Source organism: Pelodiscus sinensis, chromosome 1, assembly GCF_049634645.1.
Source record: "Pelodiscus sinensis isolate JC-2024 chromosome 1, ASM4963464v1, whole genome shotgun sequence".
NCBI lineage: Eukaryota > Metazoa > Chordata > Testudines > Trionychidae > Pelodiscus > Pelodiscus sinensis.
This window is the reverse complement of record NC_134711.1, coordinates 44,396,702-44,414,231: the sequence shown is the minus strand read 5'-3', so window position 1 is coordinate 44,414,231 and position 17,530 is coordinate 44,396,702. Positions and strand designations below refer to the sequence as shown.

The window sequence follows — 17,530 nt, the reverse complement described above, 5'->3', positions numbered from 1 at the left end:
CCACATTTTGAACATTCTATCTAGTACAGAATGCTATAATGCACCTCCTCAGCAACAAAAGCTATTGTGAAGGCATCGCATGTTCCCTCGGTTCTTTACTCTGGTTTTACATAGAATTTCAAATCAAGTTTAAGGTCAAGTAGCTCAGTGACATAGACCCAGGATAGCTAAAATATTTCCTGTACTCCAAAACGAAGAGAATGGTCAACAATTCCACTCCTCAAGCACAAAGGAATTCTGCAATAGGTGAGGGCTTGTCTGTGCAGTAGATAGCATTCTTTGTAGGGCTAGTCCCACACTGTGGAATGAATTCTCCTAGGAACTAAGAACCATCACAAACCTCACCATTTTTCACCCAAATAGCAAGGCTTATGTTTTTCGTCTTGCTTTCTCTAACAAAAACATATAGCACCAGGTGTGTTTAATAAAAGCAAAACTTACAACATACCAAAATAAGGCACTCCGCTACATAAGTTGTGGGGAGAATGAGAGACCAACCACACAAACATATAGTCACATTGCTTAATGCACTACTAGGAGACACTTAGGGTGCTTCTACACAGTGGCGGTAGCTTGAAATAAGCTATGTAATTTGAGCTACACCATTTGCATAGCTTATTTTGAAATAGTCTATTTTGACAAGTCCCTTAATCCTCGTGGAACAAGGTTTACCAGGAGGTTGGAATAGCAGGCCCGTTATTTCAACTGCCCTTTGGAATAAAGGGCATGCTGTTAAGACACAAAAAACGCTATTTTGGGATACTGGACGTATTCTGAAATAGTGCCACTGTCTAGACATACCCTTAGACACTGTGGTGTTGAATGCAGTGTAAGCACCTCTAAGGAAAAGGATATAATATATTTGGATTTATTTACACATAATATTCCAATTAAAGAACAACACCTATCCAGTGGGGGACCGTTCTGGAAATCAATGATTCTGAAAAGTATTTAGTGTTCACAGAATCAAATCTTAAGAGGTAATCTAGTTCAACTCTTTCTGCAGGACCAACTACATCTAAGCCATCCCTGACAGGTATTTTTCTAACTCACTGGTACAAACCTCAACTGACAAATTCCCTTGGTAACATATGTCAGTGCTTAACTATCCTTAAATGTAGAAAGCTTTTCCTCAGTAACTTACCTGAATCCCCCTTCTCATAGATTAAGCCCATTATATCTTGTTCTACCGTAAGTGGACATGGAAAACAACTGTTCACCATCCTCTTCGTTTCAGATATGTTAAGGGCTGTAGACATGTCAGGTCTCATTCTTTTCTCAAGAAATAAACATACCCAGTGTTTTTAAACCTTTTCTCAGAGGTTAGGTTTTGTTAAAACTTTTTATAATTTTTGTGCCTGGGCTTTCTCCAATTTCGACAATTTAAAAAAAAAAATGGTGTACAGAACTAGACACATCACTTCAGCAGAGGCCTCACCAGGGCCAAGCCAGAGCTGAACAATTACCTTCCATGCCCTACATACAACACTCCTGTTAATACAGCCCTGAATTGTGTTTGCCTTTTTTGTCACTGAGTGACATTGTTGGTTCATATCAATTTGGGATCTGCTATAATCTGCACATCCTTTTCTGTAATACTGTTGCCTACTCAGTTATTCTCCACTTAGGAAGAAAAGATCAAACATACAAATATTAAGTGTAGTATTTTCGACTTGTCTTTACTTAATTTCATCTTGTCAATTTCACAGCAATTTTCCAACTTGTCAAGATCATCTTGAATTCTGTCACCAAAAGCTTGCACTCTCTTCCAGTGTGGTGTCATCTTCAAATTGTATATCTACACATCAGTATCCAAGTCATTAATGATGTAGACAAGCAAGTGAATATCAGTTCACAGTGCGATTCTTTGTTAAATTGGCTAACATTATCCCTGTACATATAAATAGAAGTAATGAGAAGGAGCAAGGATGTGATTTTTACCAATTTTTATGCCATTGGTGAGATCTGCACTAGAATATTACATACAGTTCTTTTGTCCACATTTTAAAAAGAATGTTGAAATAATGGGCAGGGCAGAGAAGAGTGCCACAAAAATTATTTGAGGAATGGGGAAAATGCTTACAGCAAGAATAGAAGAGCATCACCTGTTTAGTTTATCCCAAAGAAGACTGAGACATGACTTGATTATGATATGTAAGTATCTTTATGTGTACACAAAACTGGGTACTGAAAGAAAGGCAGAACAAGAAATAATGGCTGGACACTGAAGCCAAACAAATTAGAAATCAGGCGCACAATTGTAATAATGAGTATGATCAACCATTGGAATAAATTATCAACACAATTAATAAATTCTCCATCTCATGAGATCTTCAAGCCAAGAGTGAATGTCATTCTAAAAGATATATTTTAGTCAAACACAAATTGGCATGGGGCTAAATACAAAGGAAGATGGATACAATTTTATGAAAATACACAGGAGGTCAGATCAGATGATCTAACAGTCCCCTCTACGAAACCCTGATATTAAAGCATTCTGTGCACACACCTTTATCATCAGAATTTCCCTCTCCATGTGAATGTTTGTTGAAGTAGTTAGCTAGGTAAGGATTACAGACCATAAAAACTTCTTTGTGGGTGGTAAACAGTTCCCGCTAAGGCAGTGGTCTCCAACCTTTTTACACCCAAGATCACTTTTTAAATGTCAGAACAAGCCAAGATCTACCACCCCTTCCTTGAAGCCCCGCCCTCTCTGTTCTCCTCTCCATCACTTGTTATCCCAAGTCCTTATACACTCTCAGGGTACGGCTACATTGCCGCTTTTTTTCGATTCTTCTGTAGGAAGAGGTTTATCCAACATTTGTCCTGTCTAGACTAGGCCAAATGTCAGAAAAAACCCTTCTTTCAGAAGCCCCCTTATTCTTCGTGGAATGAGGAATACAGGGAATACAAAAGAGCATGTTTGCTCTTCCGCTAAAAAAAAGCGGAAGAACAAACATGTCCCTGGACGTGGAAGAGTTTTTCCGGGATACCTCTGGAAACCCGGAAAGACTCCTATAGTCTAGCCTCACTGGGTTGAGACAAGATGTGTGGGCTCTGAGGTAGGAATGAGGGATTTGGGTGTGGGAAGGGGTGAGAGGTGCAAGCTCCGGGAGGGAATTTGGAGGCAGGAGGAGATGAAGAAGGGGATGCTTGGGGAGGGGGTTCCAGGCTGTGGAGTGTTGGGGTCAGGTGGAGAGTTGGGGTACTGAGTGAGGGTACAGGAGTTTGGGTTGGGGTATGTGAGGAGCTCAGGGCAGGGAGATTGGGAGTATGATGGGCTCAGGACACAGATTTGCAGTGTGTGGATGATGCAGAAGTATTGTGGCAGAAGACTGAGCATGTGGGGGTGCAGGAGTTTGGGGATGTGAGAGGCTCAGGATAAGGAGTTCCAGTGTATGATAGGCTCAGATCTAGGAACTGGAGGTGGGTGCGTGCAAGAGTGTTATGATGCTGCGGTGAGATGGAGGCTTGGCCCCAACTGTGGGTTTGTTGGCCAGGCTTCTTTTTTAAATAAAATATTATGTCAAACACAAAAGGTTTCAGCATTGTCTTTATTTATGAGAAGTGCGGGGAACCTTTTTGAGTCAGGGGTCACTGACCCACAGAAAAGTCAGTTGGGGCCACACAAGTGAGATTCAAAAAAATAACTCCTCCAAACCGCCCACCCCACCCCGCAAGCCTCACTAATGTGGCCCCAACTATGCTGGTGGGAGCAGGGGACAGGGTGCCAATGGGGACAAGGTGATAGTGGCGACAGGGGGTCCCCAGCATATGCCTCCTCCCAGGACTCCTACCCCCTCCACCCCCCCGCAGAGGAGGGAAGCTCTGGAGCACACCTCCTCCAGGGACTCCCTCCCCCCACCCCCCAGAGGAGGGAAGCCCTGGCGCGCACCTCCTCTGGGGATTCCTACCCTCCCGCCCCCGCTCAACAAGTCCCCAGTGCACCACAGACCTGGTTTGTGGTACCAAGCCGGCTGTCTGGGAGAGGGGGAGCAGTCAGCGCTCTTCCTGAAACCCCAGAAGTGGCGCACAGCTGGCACTACCTCCATTGTTGCTGGAGGTAGGTAGTGGGGCTTCTTGGGGGTGGGAGGAAACACCTCGCGATCAACTGGTTGAGCCCTCCCAATCGACCAGTTGATCGCGATCGACGGGTTGGTGACCATGGTGCTAAGGTGTGCGCCTGCATGGCCATGCACAAAAAATTCTTCCCCACTCACCTTCTCTGGAGAGTTGTGCAGCAGAACTCGTGCAACAGGCAGCTGCTCTGGCGAGCGTGGCTGGCTGAAATGGCATAGTGAGGGTGCCACTGGGGCAGCCACATGGCAGAGGGGAGGCCTATTCCAGTGGCCGGGGCTGCCACATGGCAGAGGCGGCTGGGGCCGAAAATGGGACTTGCCGCATGGCTGGGGGCGGGGAGGTCTGCTCTGGCAGCTGGGAACGGGACATGCTGAATGGTGGGTGATGGGAGGTTTCTGTTCCAGCGGCCAGGAACACGTATGTGTTAATAAACTGGGTGCCATAGTGGCACATATCCAGACCACCACATATGACCTTAATATTGGTGCACAAGCCAAAACTCACTCCACTCATGGTTGAAAAATTTTAGAGAGAACACTGGTAGACAGTAACAAGTTAGTTAGAAATTCATGAAGAAACTTTCCTTTTATACAAATCAGTGTCTTATCACACAAATTCTTAGGAATGTTTACTGATCAATATTAACAATAAGAGTATCTGATGACATGGTTTTTACCCACGAAAGCTTATGCCCAAATAATCTGTTAGTCTTTAAGGTGACGCAGGAGTCCTCATTGTTTTTACAAAAGCAAAAATTGCTCAAGTAAAATGCTGTATTACAAAAAATAGCTAAATATTTACTTATTTCACAATTTAAGAATTAAAGTAAACAAATGCAATGGATTACGTTAACCGAGTAAATCGTTTCATTAGTGGTGAAACATGCATCTTACTCATTATACTTGCAGATAAGTCTAATCACAAGAAAGACTTAAAAAATTAACTCTTGGCTACTTCCTTCAGCAATTACTTGGTATAATATCAAGTACTCTGAAAGAAAACAAGATGCATTTTGAGGCTATATATCAAAGTAGTGATCTTCATATTTTCAAATACCATTAACTGACTATTCATATAAAAATGAAATGCCCCTAGTCCAGAGAAAAATTTCACCTGACCTGTCAGCAGCATTATACAATATAACTTGCATACATATTAATATTTAAAATAAATGCTGCAAATACTAAATTAATTCAACAGAAGTGATCTACATTATTTGTGTAATCAGTAAAGTTAATTAAAACAAAGATGTTATGCAGGTTGCTGGCATAAAATACAATACTGGGAATCATTTTGTATGTTCCCACGAATTTGCTCAACCCTAGGACTGGAATTTCTATGACAGAATTTTAGAATTAAGAAGAAAAGAGGGTTGGCAGATAGAGTTTGGCAAATTCCAGTGAAGTGTACCAAGCCATGTTACTGCTGTATGACAAACTCTCTCAAAATATAAAATAAACAAACATGATTATTTGGGAGCCAATTGTTTCCATACAGGATCTTCAAATTACTTTTGTTGTATAAACTCTAACAAATGTTTTATATTCTTAACAAAATTAAACCTATTTCAATACATTTAGCCATTTTTTCCTATTCTTAATTTGTCTAACACACCAAAGTTCTTACTGGCACTTTCTCTTGTAACTATCATAGAATTTCTATGAAAACATTACAGCTGAATTCACACAAATTCCTTCAGTATTAATTTTTGTTTATTTTTACATGTCTATTGCATGTTCACTAAGAAAGAACACACAAAATAAAAATTTGGTTAACATATTTGTCAGACCTAACAAAGTTAATCTCTAAGGCTGTGTCTAGACTGCAGGGTTTTTTAGAAAAAAGTAGCCTTTTTTCGAAAAAAAACTTCACCTGCGTCTAGACTACAGCCGCGTCCTTTTGAAATTAAATCGAAAGAACGCGGCTTTTCTTTTGACAGTGGTACTCCTCATTTCACAAGGAATAACACCTTTTTTCAAAAGTGCTCTTTGGAAAAAAGGCGCTATGTAATGCAAACTGTGCTTTTTCGAAAGAGAGCATCCAGACTGCCTGGGTGCTCTCTTTCGAAAAAGCGGCTTGCTTTTTCGAAAGTACTGGTTGCAGTCTAGACGCTCTTTTTCGAAAGTATCTTTTGAAAAAGCCTTAAAAGTGATATATCCTTCTTTCTGCAAAACAAAGGAACAGTCTCAGAAACATGTCCCAATACATATTTTGCCAAATACAGCCAATCAAAACCCAGTTCTTTATTCAAACTCTACATATAATCTGGAATTGGGGTGGCAATGCAACATGTAGCAGAAAATGGATAATAAACTAAGCTTGATGTCAGCAAATGGCACAGTCTTGTTATTTCAGACGTGTATAACTCTTCTAGACACATGTCATTTGGTGTGATCTGAGATTTATTTTAACTCATACAGTCAGTTAAAAGCCAGCTCCTTACTGAAGCTCCATTTACAACATGGAAGTAGGATGAGGGTTGGATATTTAGCAGAATATCATAAAAAAGTGGGTCAGATCAGACATGTCACAGATCCTTCAAAAAGTCTGACAATCTTGTATATCTTGGGGTGACCAAGACCCCATTTTGTCATTTATTGTCTGTAAAAACTCATAGAATCATAGAATACTAGGACTGGAAGGGACCTCGAGAGGTCATTGAGTCCAGCCCCCCACCCTCAAGGCAGGACCAAGCTCTGTCTACACCATCCCTGACAGATGTCTATCTAACCTGTTCTTAAATATCTCCAGAGAGGGAGATTCCACCACCTCCCTTGGCAATTTATTCCAATATTTGACCACCCTGACAGTTAGGAATTTTTTCCTAATGTCCAATCTAAACCTCCCCTGCTGCACTTTAAGCCCATTACTCCTTGTCCTGTCCTCAGAAACCAAGAGGAACAAATTTTCACCTTCCTCCTTGTGACACCCTTTTAGATATTTGAAAACCGCTATCATGTCCCCCCTTAATCTTCTTTTTTCCAAACTAAACAAGCCCAGTTCATGAAGCCTGGCTTCATAGGTCATGTTCTCTAAACCTTTAATCATTCTTGTCGCTCTTCTCTGTACCCTTTCCAATTTCTCCACATCTTTCTTGAAATGTGGCGCCCAGAACTGGACACAGAACTGGACACTGAACTCAGTCCCTTATTCAAGCTTTATGAATATGGAAATAGGGTGGAAACATGAATTTAGCACCAAACTGCACAAGAACAAAGTTTTGGGTCAGTGATGGTATGTCCCAGCAACTTCAGAACTGTCTGACAGTCAGAGGGATGTGTCAGTTGGGAGACCTGAATTTATTTCATTATGTACAGCTACTGAAATCCTAGCTCCTTGATTAACTAATAATTAAGAAAGGAGGAATTTAAATATTTATCACAATCTCACTGATTTAGTGACATTTCTAAAAATTTAATCAAATATTGATATATTTTTAATTTTGGCCTTGGAATAAAGAACAGGGAACCACACAAGGGCTGGTACCACAAATAAGAAATTGGGACAATGGAACCAGGAATAAGGAACCAACTTCAGCCTCTTCATTGATCCAAGTAAAATTATGTTTAGGGATCCAGGCCACACAGTATTCCTTGAAAGGGCCACAAGAGACTGCTGAGGCGATATCTCACAAAGTCTTGGATCTGTAGCAAGCCTTGGGGGAACGTGTGGTTAGTCACTCTTCCCTCTCACAGGGTGCAACTTTTCTGGTAATAGTTTATAAACCGAGATTCTGATAAAAATAGAGTTTAAGAGGACATTTTAAAAATAACTTTTAGACACAAAAATGAGAATTATTCTTCAAAAAAACCTACACAAACTAGAAGTTGAAATCTACACTTTTTCTTGTTCTCTTTCTGAAAATAAGCAGTTACCTTATTCTGTGCATCAATATGGGCATTGTACTCAAGCAATTGTACTGCTAGAGATATATTAGCAGTATGAGCAGCCAGGTGAAAGGCAGTGTTGCTATTAACATCCACAAGATTAGGGTCTGCACCATGTTCTAGCAGTAAGGTTACACATTTTTCCTGCTGGCACTGTACTGCCTGTAAATGTAATAGAAAAAGAGTGAGAATAAATCTGGCAAACTAAATTCCATCTTATTAAACTGCCCATAACTTAATGAAATCAATTAGTAAAAAATGCATTAACATTTTGTTGATATAGTATACTAGAAGATTTTTCCAATGTTGCTCAGATTTTTAACTCAATTATTTTTTGTTTTCTGGAAATAAAATGATAAATGTAGATGCTTCCTTTAAATCCTGGCTCTGGGGTGGGGTTGGGGTGAGGGGTTCAGTACGCAGGGTGCCCCAAGGAGAGAGTACTGCTCCGGCCTCTCTCATTGCATCAGCTTCAGAAGCACTTCTCCATGGCTGCTGGAGCTCCAGCACGCACAGCCAAGGGAGGGGTGCATGTCCCACAGCTGGGGCATGTCCAGGTTCATCTGCCTTTTGCCCTCCCCAGCCAGAGTGAGGAAGGCAGCAAACTGTGTGCTTTCCCTTCACTCCCTGACGAAGGAAATAAGCAGTAATGTGCTCATTCAAATCAGGAGAGGGAGGATGAGAGGGCAGTAGAGGGGGGAGCGTCAGCCTCCTATGCCCTTCCTACAGGGAGCCTGGTGAGAGATTTAGGGCAAGAGAGTGCACCCTCAACCAGCCCCTTTTCACCTACCCAATGAGTCTGTCTTTTCTGCATGATTTTCTGAGAAGCAATTCCATTCCAGGCACATCCCATTTTCCTGGCATAACTAAACCTATATATTGCTTTAAGTTACGATAAAAGGAAGCTGCATACTGAACTTGGTGGTCCTAGCTCTTATTGTTTAGGAGGAGTTCTTGAAAAAACAGACAGACTCTCTGAAATACATACAGATTGGAGCTCCCTGGCCTGGCACTCTCGGGACCTGAGGTGTCCCAGACCAAGCAGTTTGCCAGACCAGGGAAAGTCAGTGCTTCCCTGCTGACTGCCCCACTCCTGGGCTCCTCTCCCTTGTGCTCCCTGCCCTGCTGCTGACTCCACTGAAGTGGCTCCCCATGTCACTGCTGGCCCGCTGCCCCAGGGTCTCCTGGGGTTCAGGGACCACTTGGCTGCTACTGGATGTTCCCCAGGGTTCCTAGTTGGGGCCACCTAGCACTGCGAACCCTGCTACCATCGGGGGTTCCCCAGCCAGAGCCGCCCAGCCATCCTGCCCTGCTGTTGGGGCCACCCTGCTGATGCTGGGGATTCAGCAGGTTCCCTGGCAGAGTTTGCCTGCCTCCTCTAGCCCTGCTTCAGCCAGGGGTTTCCAAGCAGAGGCTGTCCGGTCTCTCCGACCACTGCCACCAGGGTTTTGCCAGGATTCCTGGCTCGGGCTACCAGCTTCACTGTAGCTGGGGGTTTCCCAGCTAAAGCCAGGGCTCCCCAGCAACATGGCCCTGCTAACACCAGGGGTTCCCCAGGTGGGGCAGGAGCTCCCCAGCCACTGCCTGGCCCCGTTAATGCTGGGGGTTCCCAGCCAGGCTGGGGGCTTCCCAGATGCTGCCTGGTTCAGCCGAAGCTCCCCAGCCTCTGTTGCTCCAGCGTTCCTTGGTCCTACCTAGAGAGTCCCAGATTTGGGAGGATCAGCCATAGTAATGTAATTGTATACATTCCATAATACAGGGTTTGTAGTTAAATTCAAAAGTAGTATCAGTACATCTTACATAACTACATAACTGTGCATACCTTCATCAATGGAGATCTGTTATCATTGTCACACAGGTTCAATTTGCACTTATTGTCCACTAAGTAAGAAACAACATCTGAATGTCCATTAGCACAGGCAAGATGCAAAGGTGTCCTGAAAAATAAGTTGATACATCAGATTAAAAAAAAAAGTTTCATGCTTATGTTACAGGAATAACATAATGTCAACTTAATTTTTTCCAAAATTTCAGATTCTGTAAAAACAAGAAACTATTGAAAACATTTCTGTGCTTTGAAACATTATAAAACGAAGACTTGGAAACTAATAGTAGCTATGAAAAACACTCAACATCATCAAAGTAATACACATCTTAGATGCCAACCCCGCAATGGAGTGGTACAGATAGACTTTTGTGCCCAACTGGAGTACTTAAAAGGGAACCTAGGGAAACCAGGATCTGCCCATGCAACACAAACTGCAGGGTTGGAATCAATCTTTAACAACCAACCCCATAATTTTTCCTTATAATTAAAATGCCAAAGCTATGTAAAAGTGTGAGGATATTGGTTTTTGTAATAAAATGTCTATCTAGGCCAGTGATAGAAATGTAGCCGTGTTAGTCTGGGGTAGTTGAAGCAAAATACAGGACAATGTAGCACTTTAAAGACTAACAAGATGGTTTATTAGATGATGAGCTTTCGTGGGCCAGACCCACTTCCTCAGATCAAATAGTGGAAGAAAGTAGTCACAACCATATATACCAAAGGATACAATTAAAAAAAATGAACAAATATCTAGGCCACTGTGTGCCGACTGGGGCACAGGTTGCCTACGGAGCGAGGGCTGAGACCCAGTCCTCTGGATGTGACAGTTCAGTTTGCCATAGCAGGAAGCTCGGTGGCGATCCACGTGCTGTTTCTCTGGAGCAGTCCGGGCACTGTCCCGAGGAAGGGAAGGCGGGTCACCGGCCCGCCCCCGTTACCTGTTCTCTTTATCCAGCTGGTTGACGTCATGTTTCTTCAGCAGCTGCTGGAGCCTGCCCAGGTCCCCGCCGGCGGCCGCTCGGTGCAGCTTGCCCAGGTCCCTCTCCCGCAGCTCGTAGCCGCCGCCGGGGAGCGAGGCGCGGCTGGAGGGCGAGTGCCCCGGCTGCTTCCTCTTCTTCCCGAAGCCGAAGATCTTCTTCATCCTCCGCCGGGCCGGGCCAGCCGCTCAGGGGGCGGGGCCGCGGGGACTCCCCTCGCCCATTGCAGGCCTCGGCCCCACGGGCCCCGCAGACTCAGGAATTTCCCGCCCGCGGCTGCGGCCAAGCCGGGATTAGCCGGCGCCGGGCGCTCGCCGCGCGGCCCCCGGGACCGTCTGGCTGAGGGAGCTGCAGGGGCGCAACCCCTCTCGGTGGGGCGGGCGGCCCAGGGGCTCAGTCCGTCACTCAGCGGCGTTGGCAGCCACGGCAACGGCTTCCCAACCTCGAGCGCGCATGCGCAGAAGACAGCGGCTGCCAGCGCGGGTGGAAGGGGCTCCAAGCGCAGGCGCAAAAGACTCTTTGCGGCTGGGTTTTGCTTAGTGGCTCCCACTGAGGTCCGCGCGCGTTGTGCGCAGCCTTCAGCGGCCGAGGGAAGGCCCCGTATCGCCCCTTCCCTCCTCCCAACGGGGCCTCCGCTCAGCCAGCCGGGTCCCCAGCTGCACGTACCGGAGCTGCGGGGCGATGCTAGTAACGTTAAATGCACCTCTGGATAGTATCGCCCAGTGCACAGCCACTCGCTTTCGGCCTGTTTGACTCAGCCCTTGCATTGGGCCAGGCAGCGGAGGTCACGCTTGCCAAAGGAGACTCCGAAACTGATCGAAGTACTGTGCCACAAACGTGAAAGAAACTACCTACCATTTCCAGTGCCTGCCTTAAGGCGTCATTTAAGTATTCCCAAAGGGATACTTTTCCCCCTGCACATGTAAATCATCTGTCAAAACAACCCACTTGTTGTGGGGTTTTTGTTCACTTCAAGGGTATATTATATGAGCCACTAGTTCATGTAGTATTTAGGGTCTTATGAAAATCTGAAAGTATGTTTTATTACATAATTAATAGATACAAAATGGCAATAAAAGAGCATTAAAGTTACGTAATCAAGCACTGAAAAGATAGGAAGTGACACATTTAAGTTTAAAACAGAAAAAAACAGTCATGTTGCACTTTAAAGACTAACAAGATGGTTTATTAGGTGATAAGCTTTCGTGGGGCAGACCCACTTTCTAAGTTCTCATATGAAGTCTTATTTTAGCCTGTTTGTGTATATGCATTTTGATACGCTCTCTAATTATCTGATCACAAACTCTTGTTCCACAGGATCTTTGCCCCATTCAGTGCACATCTTCATGCTTGTGCAGAAATTCCCACGTGCCAGTTTCAATTCCCTGATCCAAACCAAAATGCTATTAGAGCATCCCAGCAAAAGTGATGTAAGGATTTTTTAAACCTATATAAAATGTATTTCCTCAATCTTTTCCACAGAAATAGGTGAACAGTTTGGCTAGGTGTTTTTTGGGGTGGTATGGAGTTTTCTTGGTGAAATTTAAACATAAGTTTAGCCTAAGGTAGATATCTGACATGAAAAATTTAAGACCAAATGACTAAAGTTTGGCAACTATAAGCAACTGAAATCAGTTTTATAATGACAATTGTTTTGCCACCAAGTCTTTATTACTTATATACACATACATTCATGACCACTTATTTCAGTCAAAATCAGAGCCCCGTTTCACTTGGTATGACCCCTTCCTCAAATACAAATATTAATGAATCAAACCAATAATCTTGCTAGATATTTTTTATTCCTGTTTTAGAAGAGAGGGCAAAAGGAAGAGAGCAGTTAAATGCTATTCCCATTTCAGTGGCAAAAACTCCCATAAACTTCAGTAGAATTAAGATTGGGCCTCAAATAAAGCATGGTTGATCTATCTTAACTATATTTATTTTCCTCATGCCCTTTAACTCAATACATCAGCTTCTCTTATTTGAACCTTTTCATGTTACCAAAGCAGCCCTTGCATGGTGTGGTAGGCCTGACTCAAGCAGCCCCTGGCCTGGCTGGAGCAGCCTGCTGTGGGCCTGACCAGTCTGAAGCAGCCCTTCATCTGTGGGACCCAGTTAACTGATTAAATGTAACATTTAACTTTTTGAATGGGATTTTACATCCTTATAAGGAGCTGTATGCCTTACTTGGTGGCAACTCCATTCCACTGTCAAAAAGCCCTGTGAATGCCTCAGGGGGACTAGAAATAGCAGACTCAAGTGGTGAATGAGGAGGTCAAGTTGAAAGGCAAGATGTGACTGAGAACAGAATCATCCAGTACTGTGGTGAGTCAGGACACCTCGACCCAAGAGGATTCAAGCCAGATTCAACACTTGTTCTCTGGCACACAAGATGCAGGAAAGGGGAGCTCTGGTCAATGATCTTTTTGAGTTACGCTGTTCAGTTATGAAGTAGAGCAGTCCTTTGCCTTGTTATATTGTAGAAGTGGGTTAAGGGATAGAAATATACCAGAGTAGCTTTATGTGCTTCACATTCCCCTATGCACAGAGGCGATGCATGGTCGGGGGGAACAAGGAGGGTAACATTTCTCTTCAGATTGGCCTGCCAGGGGAAAGAGAGAGGCTCTGTTTTTCTCTCCTTGGCTGCGTCTAGACTGGCATGATTTTGCGGAAATACTTTTAACGTAAAAGTTTTTCTGTTAAAAGTATTTCCACAAAAACGCGTCTAGATTGGCAAGTGCCTTTGCGCAAAAGCATCCGTAGCCAGTCTAGACACGATTTTGCACAAGAAAGCCCCGATCGCCATTTTAGTCATCGGGGCGTTTTTGCGCAAAACAGTTCTTCTCTGTCTACACTGGCCCTCTTGCGCAAGAGGGCTTTTTCCTGAGTGGGAGCATGAAAGTATTTGCTCAAGAAGCACTGATTTTGTACATTACAAAGTCAGTGCTCTTGTGCAAATTCAAGTGGCCAGTGTAGACAGCTGGCAAGTTTTTGTGCAAAAGCAAATGCTTTTGCGCAAAATCTTGCCAGTCTAGATGCACCCCCGGTGTGTCCCCCACCCCATATTTGGCACTTTTCCTGACATTGGGGTGGGGAATGGGACAGAGATGCTTCTACTTGAGATAGTCCCTCATACTAGGAGGCAGCCATGGCACACTCCCTGCCTGGGCTCAGCTGCCAGAGTCAGGGTCTGAATGAGCTGGAAATGTGTGAAGCAGAAGAGGGGGCTCTAACTCACTCAGCCTCTGTCTCTATCAGCTGGAGTGGCAGCAGGTTGCCCTCCACCTAAGGATGTAAGCGACTATTTGCTTCCCCCTCACCTTGCTGCCTCTAACAGAGCAGGGTCTGCTTCAGACCCCGCTTGTGCTGGTTCCCACTGCAGGCACTTCTTCTTTTGAAATGTACAAGAGCCCCAGAGGGCTCTTGTACATTTCAAAAGCAGAAGTGTGGCAGGGAGCACAGGGTGAGCAGGGACACAAGCAGTCCCCACTTGTCCCATGCTCTCAGCAGCACCCCTCCTTGCTGCTTTTATGAGAGGCAGCAAGGGGAGGACAGGATCCAGTGCTGGGGGAGCCAGCTTAAAAGCCAGTTCTCCCCAGCACCTCTCCAGGATGTCTCCTGCCCCACTCCCACTGCCTCTATTTGAGGCAGCAGGGGGGAGATAGGGGATGCTGCTGTGATGCAGTCCCTGTCCACAGTGTTCTCAGCAGGAACTTGGGCCCCCCACAGACAGGAGCTGTTGCTGCCAAGCAACTCTTGTTTGTGATGGCCAGGGCTGGCCACAAACAGGCCGGTGCCAGAGCACCAGGGGTGGCCACCTCAAACAGAGGCTGCTCTAGCATCAGCCCCTGTTCATGGCAGAAAGGGCTGTCCTCTGCAAATAGGGGCTGCTGGATTCAGTGCGAGCCAGGACCAAGCAGTCCTGGCTCACGCTGATCACTGCACCTCTGCATTTTAAATGTAGTAAGAGCTCAGAGGCTCTTACTACATTTAAAATGCAGATCTGCAGCGCGGGCGGCTCCAGAGCTGGCATGAGCCAGGATTGCTCAGTCCTGGCTCAAGTCGACTCCTGGAGCTCCCCCGCTGTGGCTCTGCAGAGGTGCTTATTGATTAATTGTATAGTCGATATAAATTGTATTTACTATACTATTAGCCAGATAATAGCATTTTAACATCCTTATTCCCACCCCGACCCTGCTGCTGTGGATATAGGCCAGATGAGCTGGAATCATGAAGGGGGAAAAAGGGTCTCTGGCTTGCTTGGCCTCTGTCCCTGGCAGCTTGGGTGGTAGCAGGCCATCCCCCCTTCCCAGGACCTGCAGTGGGGGATAAAAGCCAAGCTCCCTTTTCCTCAGCATATTGGGCTCTTGTCCCTGGCAGCCAAAACCCAGCAGAAAGTGGGCCACTGTTATCCACCCCTCATCCTGCTACCCCCCGCTCATCCTGGGAGAGGACAGAGGCCCCTCCATAAGTTATACACTCCCATGTTTAGGGCATTCACTGAGCAGTGTGCTGGCTAAGGGAAAATGAGAAACTGATTTGTATTTTAACAGAGGTGTATTTTACTTCTATGATTCAATGCCATGAGTGCACTAACAATCATGCTACTGTTTATTGTTTCATGTGCTTTGGCAGCTGATAAAAACAATGGAGGAACAAATGGAAATGTTGAAATCCCTAATCATGCTGCAGGCAGAATATAAGTATACTCTCCCTCTCCTTCCCCTGTTCCCCTTCCCCCGCAGCCAGTACAGAATTGCTTGGCATGCCCTTCTCAAACTCCTGGCACCCATTCATTGTGTCTAGAGCTGGCCTTAGGGAAAATGGTATCCTGGATTAACTTGCTTTTTGGTGCTTCTGGCCCTTGTGATTTGGCTTCTCCATTGAAAGGGTGGCTCTCATTTTGGTGTCCTTGACTGTACTGCTAGCTAGCGTAAGCTCTGCACACAGTTCCAGGAAGATGGATTTCCTCACTGGCAACTTCTTTAGACACTGCTTGCTGGCCACTGCCCCTTATTGGCTATCACCTTCCCTTCACTCCAAAGGCCTGCTCCCCTTCCTGCAACCCAATCCCTGCAGCCCTTCCCTCCTATTCCCTGCACTTTTCCCTGCACCCAGGAGGGAAAGCTGACTTGGATGCACAAAACAGCTGGCACTGCTGCTTGCTCCTCCTGGGGCTGTTGCTCCTCTGCTTCGGAACTGAGCCAGACTCGCATCCTTCCCTAGCCTAGGCATGCTGGTGAGTGAATGGAGCAGGGCGAACAAGGTGAGGCCCAGTCTCCCCCAAGAGTGCTGGTGGAGGGGATAAGGCAGGGAAAATTGGGTCTCCATTTCCTCTGTGGGGCCTGGTCCAATGGGGCTTACTTGAAACAAGGAGCACCCATGGGCCAGGGTGTCCATCCATTGGGTGCCAGTGCCACTTCTTGCCCAGTATGATTTGGGATTCTATGCTCCCCTGCTTCCACATTTGATTAATGGTGGGGCAGGAGCAAGTGATTGGTGGGGAGGAGGGAGCTTCATGTGCAGCCCCATCCCACAACTGTTGCCCTAGGCCCGGAAGAGTCCTGAGAATTCAATGAGGAGGTGAGGCTTGAGCACTGGGGAGCCCAGCTGTCCATGGTATTCAGCAACCAGACCTGTTGCTGAGCTTCCCACTCTGCCCTGTCATACCACCAAATGGTATGAACTGCTGGTGGAAGGAGATCGGGCTGGAGCAGAGCTACAGAGCCTAAGGACTCCTCTCTGCTCCTGTCACTGGCAAGAGCTCTCAGATGGTGGCTAGCTGGCCAAGAGGAGCAAGAGGGCAGGTTAGGGGGAGGAGGCAAGGGGAGAAGGCAACCCTGGACCTGCAAACCAAGAACATCTGTGGTGAGGGGCTCAGTCGGAGAAGATCCAGGGGGGAACCAGTGCCACGGCTGCTTGGCTGTGGCACACATGGAGCATTTCTGGGTCTGGCCACCACATGGTACTTTCTTTGGCAGGCTGCCCTGGGCACTCGCCAGCCACATACCCCAAAAGGGCCATCCCTGGTTCCAGTGGTGCCCCCACATTTTCTGGTGTAGTATGCAGCGGCGTGTGTCCAAGGATGGCCATGCTTGTATCTTCCTGGCCATCTCAGTACTCCATTCACTCCTCCCTTTTGGACAGCTTTCATAATGATAGTTGGAACTGCACACAGCTCTCAAAGCCCACACACTATCATCTTCCTTTCCACCAAGCATTTTCTGGATGTTAATTGGTATTTAATAAAAAAAAATATTCTCAGAAAGATAATCAATCTTTATTTGTTTTCTATACAAATTGCAGCTGGAATCAATACACGGTGGCAATCTGGGACACTTGCAGACTACAAATCACAATCAGGAAGCTGTCATCAAATTGTTGATGCATGGTGGCATAACTGGTGCATCAAAGCTTCCCTGGTTCAAATAGCCCCCTGAAGTGCCCCTCTAATGGCCCCACTACCTGGCTGCTCAAAATCAGCCACTAGGTGGTTTGGTCCCAAAGTCCACCCCACTAGAAATTTTTCAGCCTTAGTCTCATAAATATTTTAGCACACAGTCGGCTGCTATGACCATAGCAATATTTTCCTCGTTTAGGTCTAAACTGACATAAAGGCAGCGCCTGCAAGCTTTTAATCTGTCAAATGTTGACTCAACAGTCATTCTGTACCTTGCTCAGCCTATTGTTGAATAGCTGCTGTCCAGGTTTTATACAATGTATCATGAGCCATGGAAGTAGGGTGTGCTGGAACA

At 45.6% G+C, this 17,530-nt stretch overlaps 1 protein-coding gene across 16 annotated transcripts in view; it reads right to left on the bottom strand.

Annotated features, from left to right (window-relative positions):
- Positions 1-11,240, bottom strand: part of ANKRD7 (ankyrin repeat domain 7) — a 177,643-nt gene extending 166,403 nt beyond the window's left edge. For 12 of the 16 annotated variants that reach the window (XR_012903776.1, XR_012903777.1, XM_075929108.1 and 9 more), the window contains exons 1-3: positions 10,734-11,237; positions 9,790-9,904; positions 7,956-8,129 (exon numbers count right to left, since the gene is read on the bottom strand). Coding sequence is in view for 12 of the 16 variants with exons in the window: in XM_075929108.1 (XP_075785223.1) it covers positions 7,956-8,129; positions 9,790-9,904; positions 10,734-10,936 (492 nt within the window). In the remaining 4 variants the exon portion in view is untranslated. Of the gene's footprint in view, positions 1-7,955; positions 8,130-9,789; positions 9,905-10,733 lie in introns of all 16 variants that reach the window. The other 4 variants (XR_012903781.1, XR_012903785.1, XM_075929145.1 and 1 more) reach the window with 2 other exon arrangements.
- Between the last annotated feature and the right edge of the window lie 6,290 nt (positions 11,241-17,530).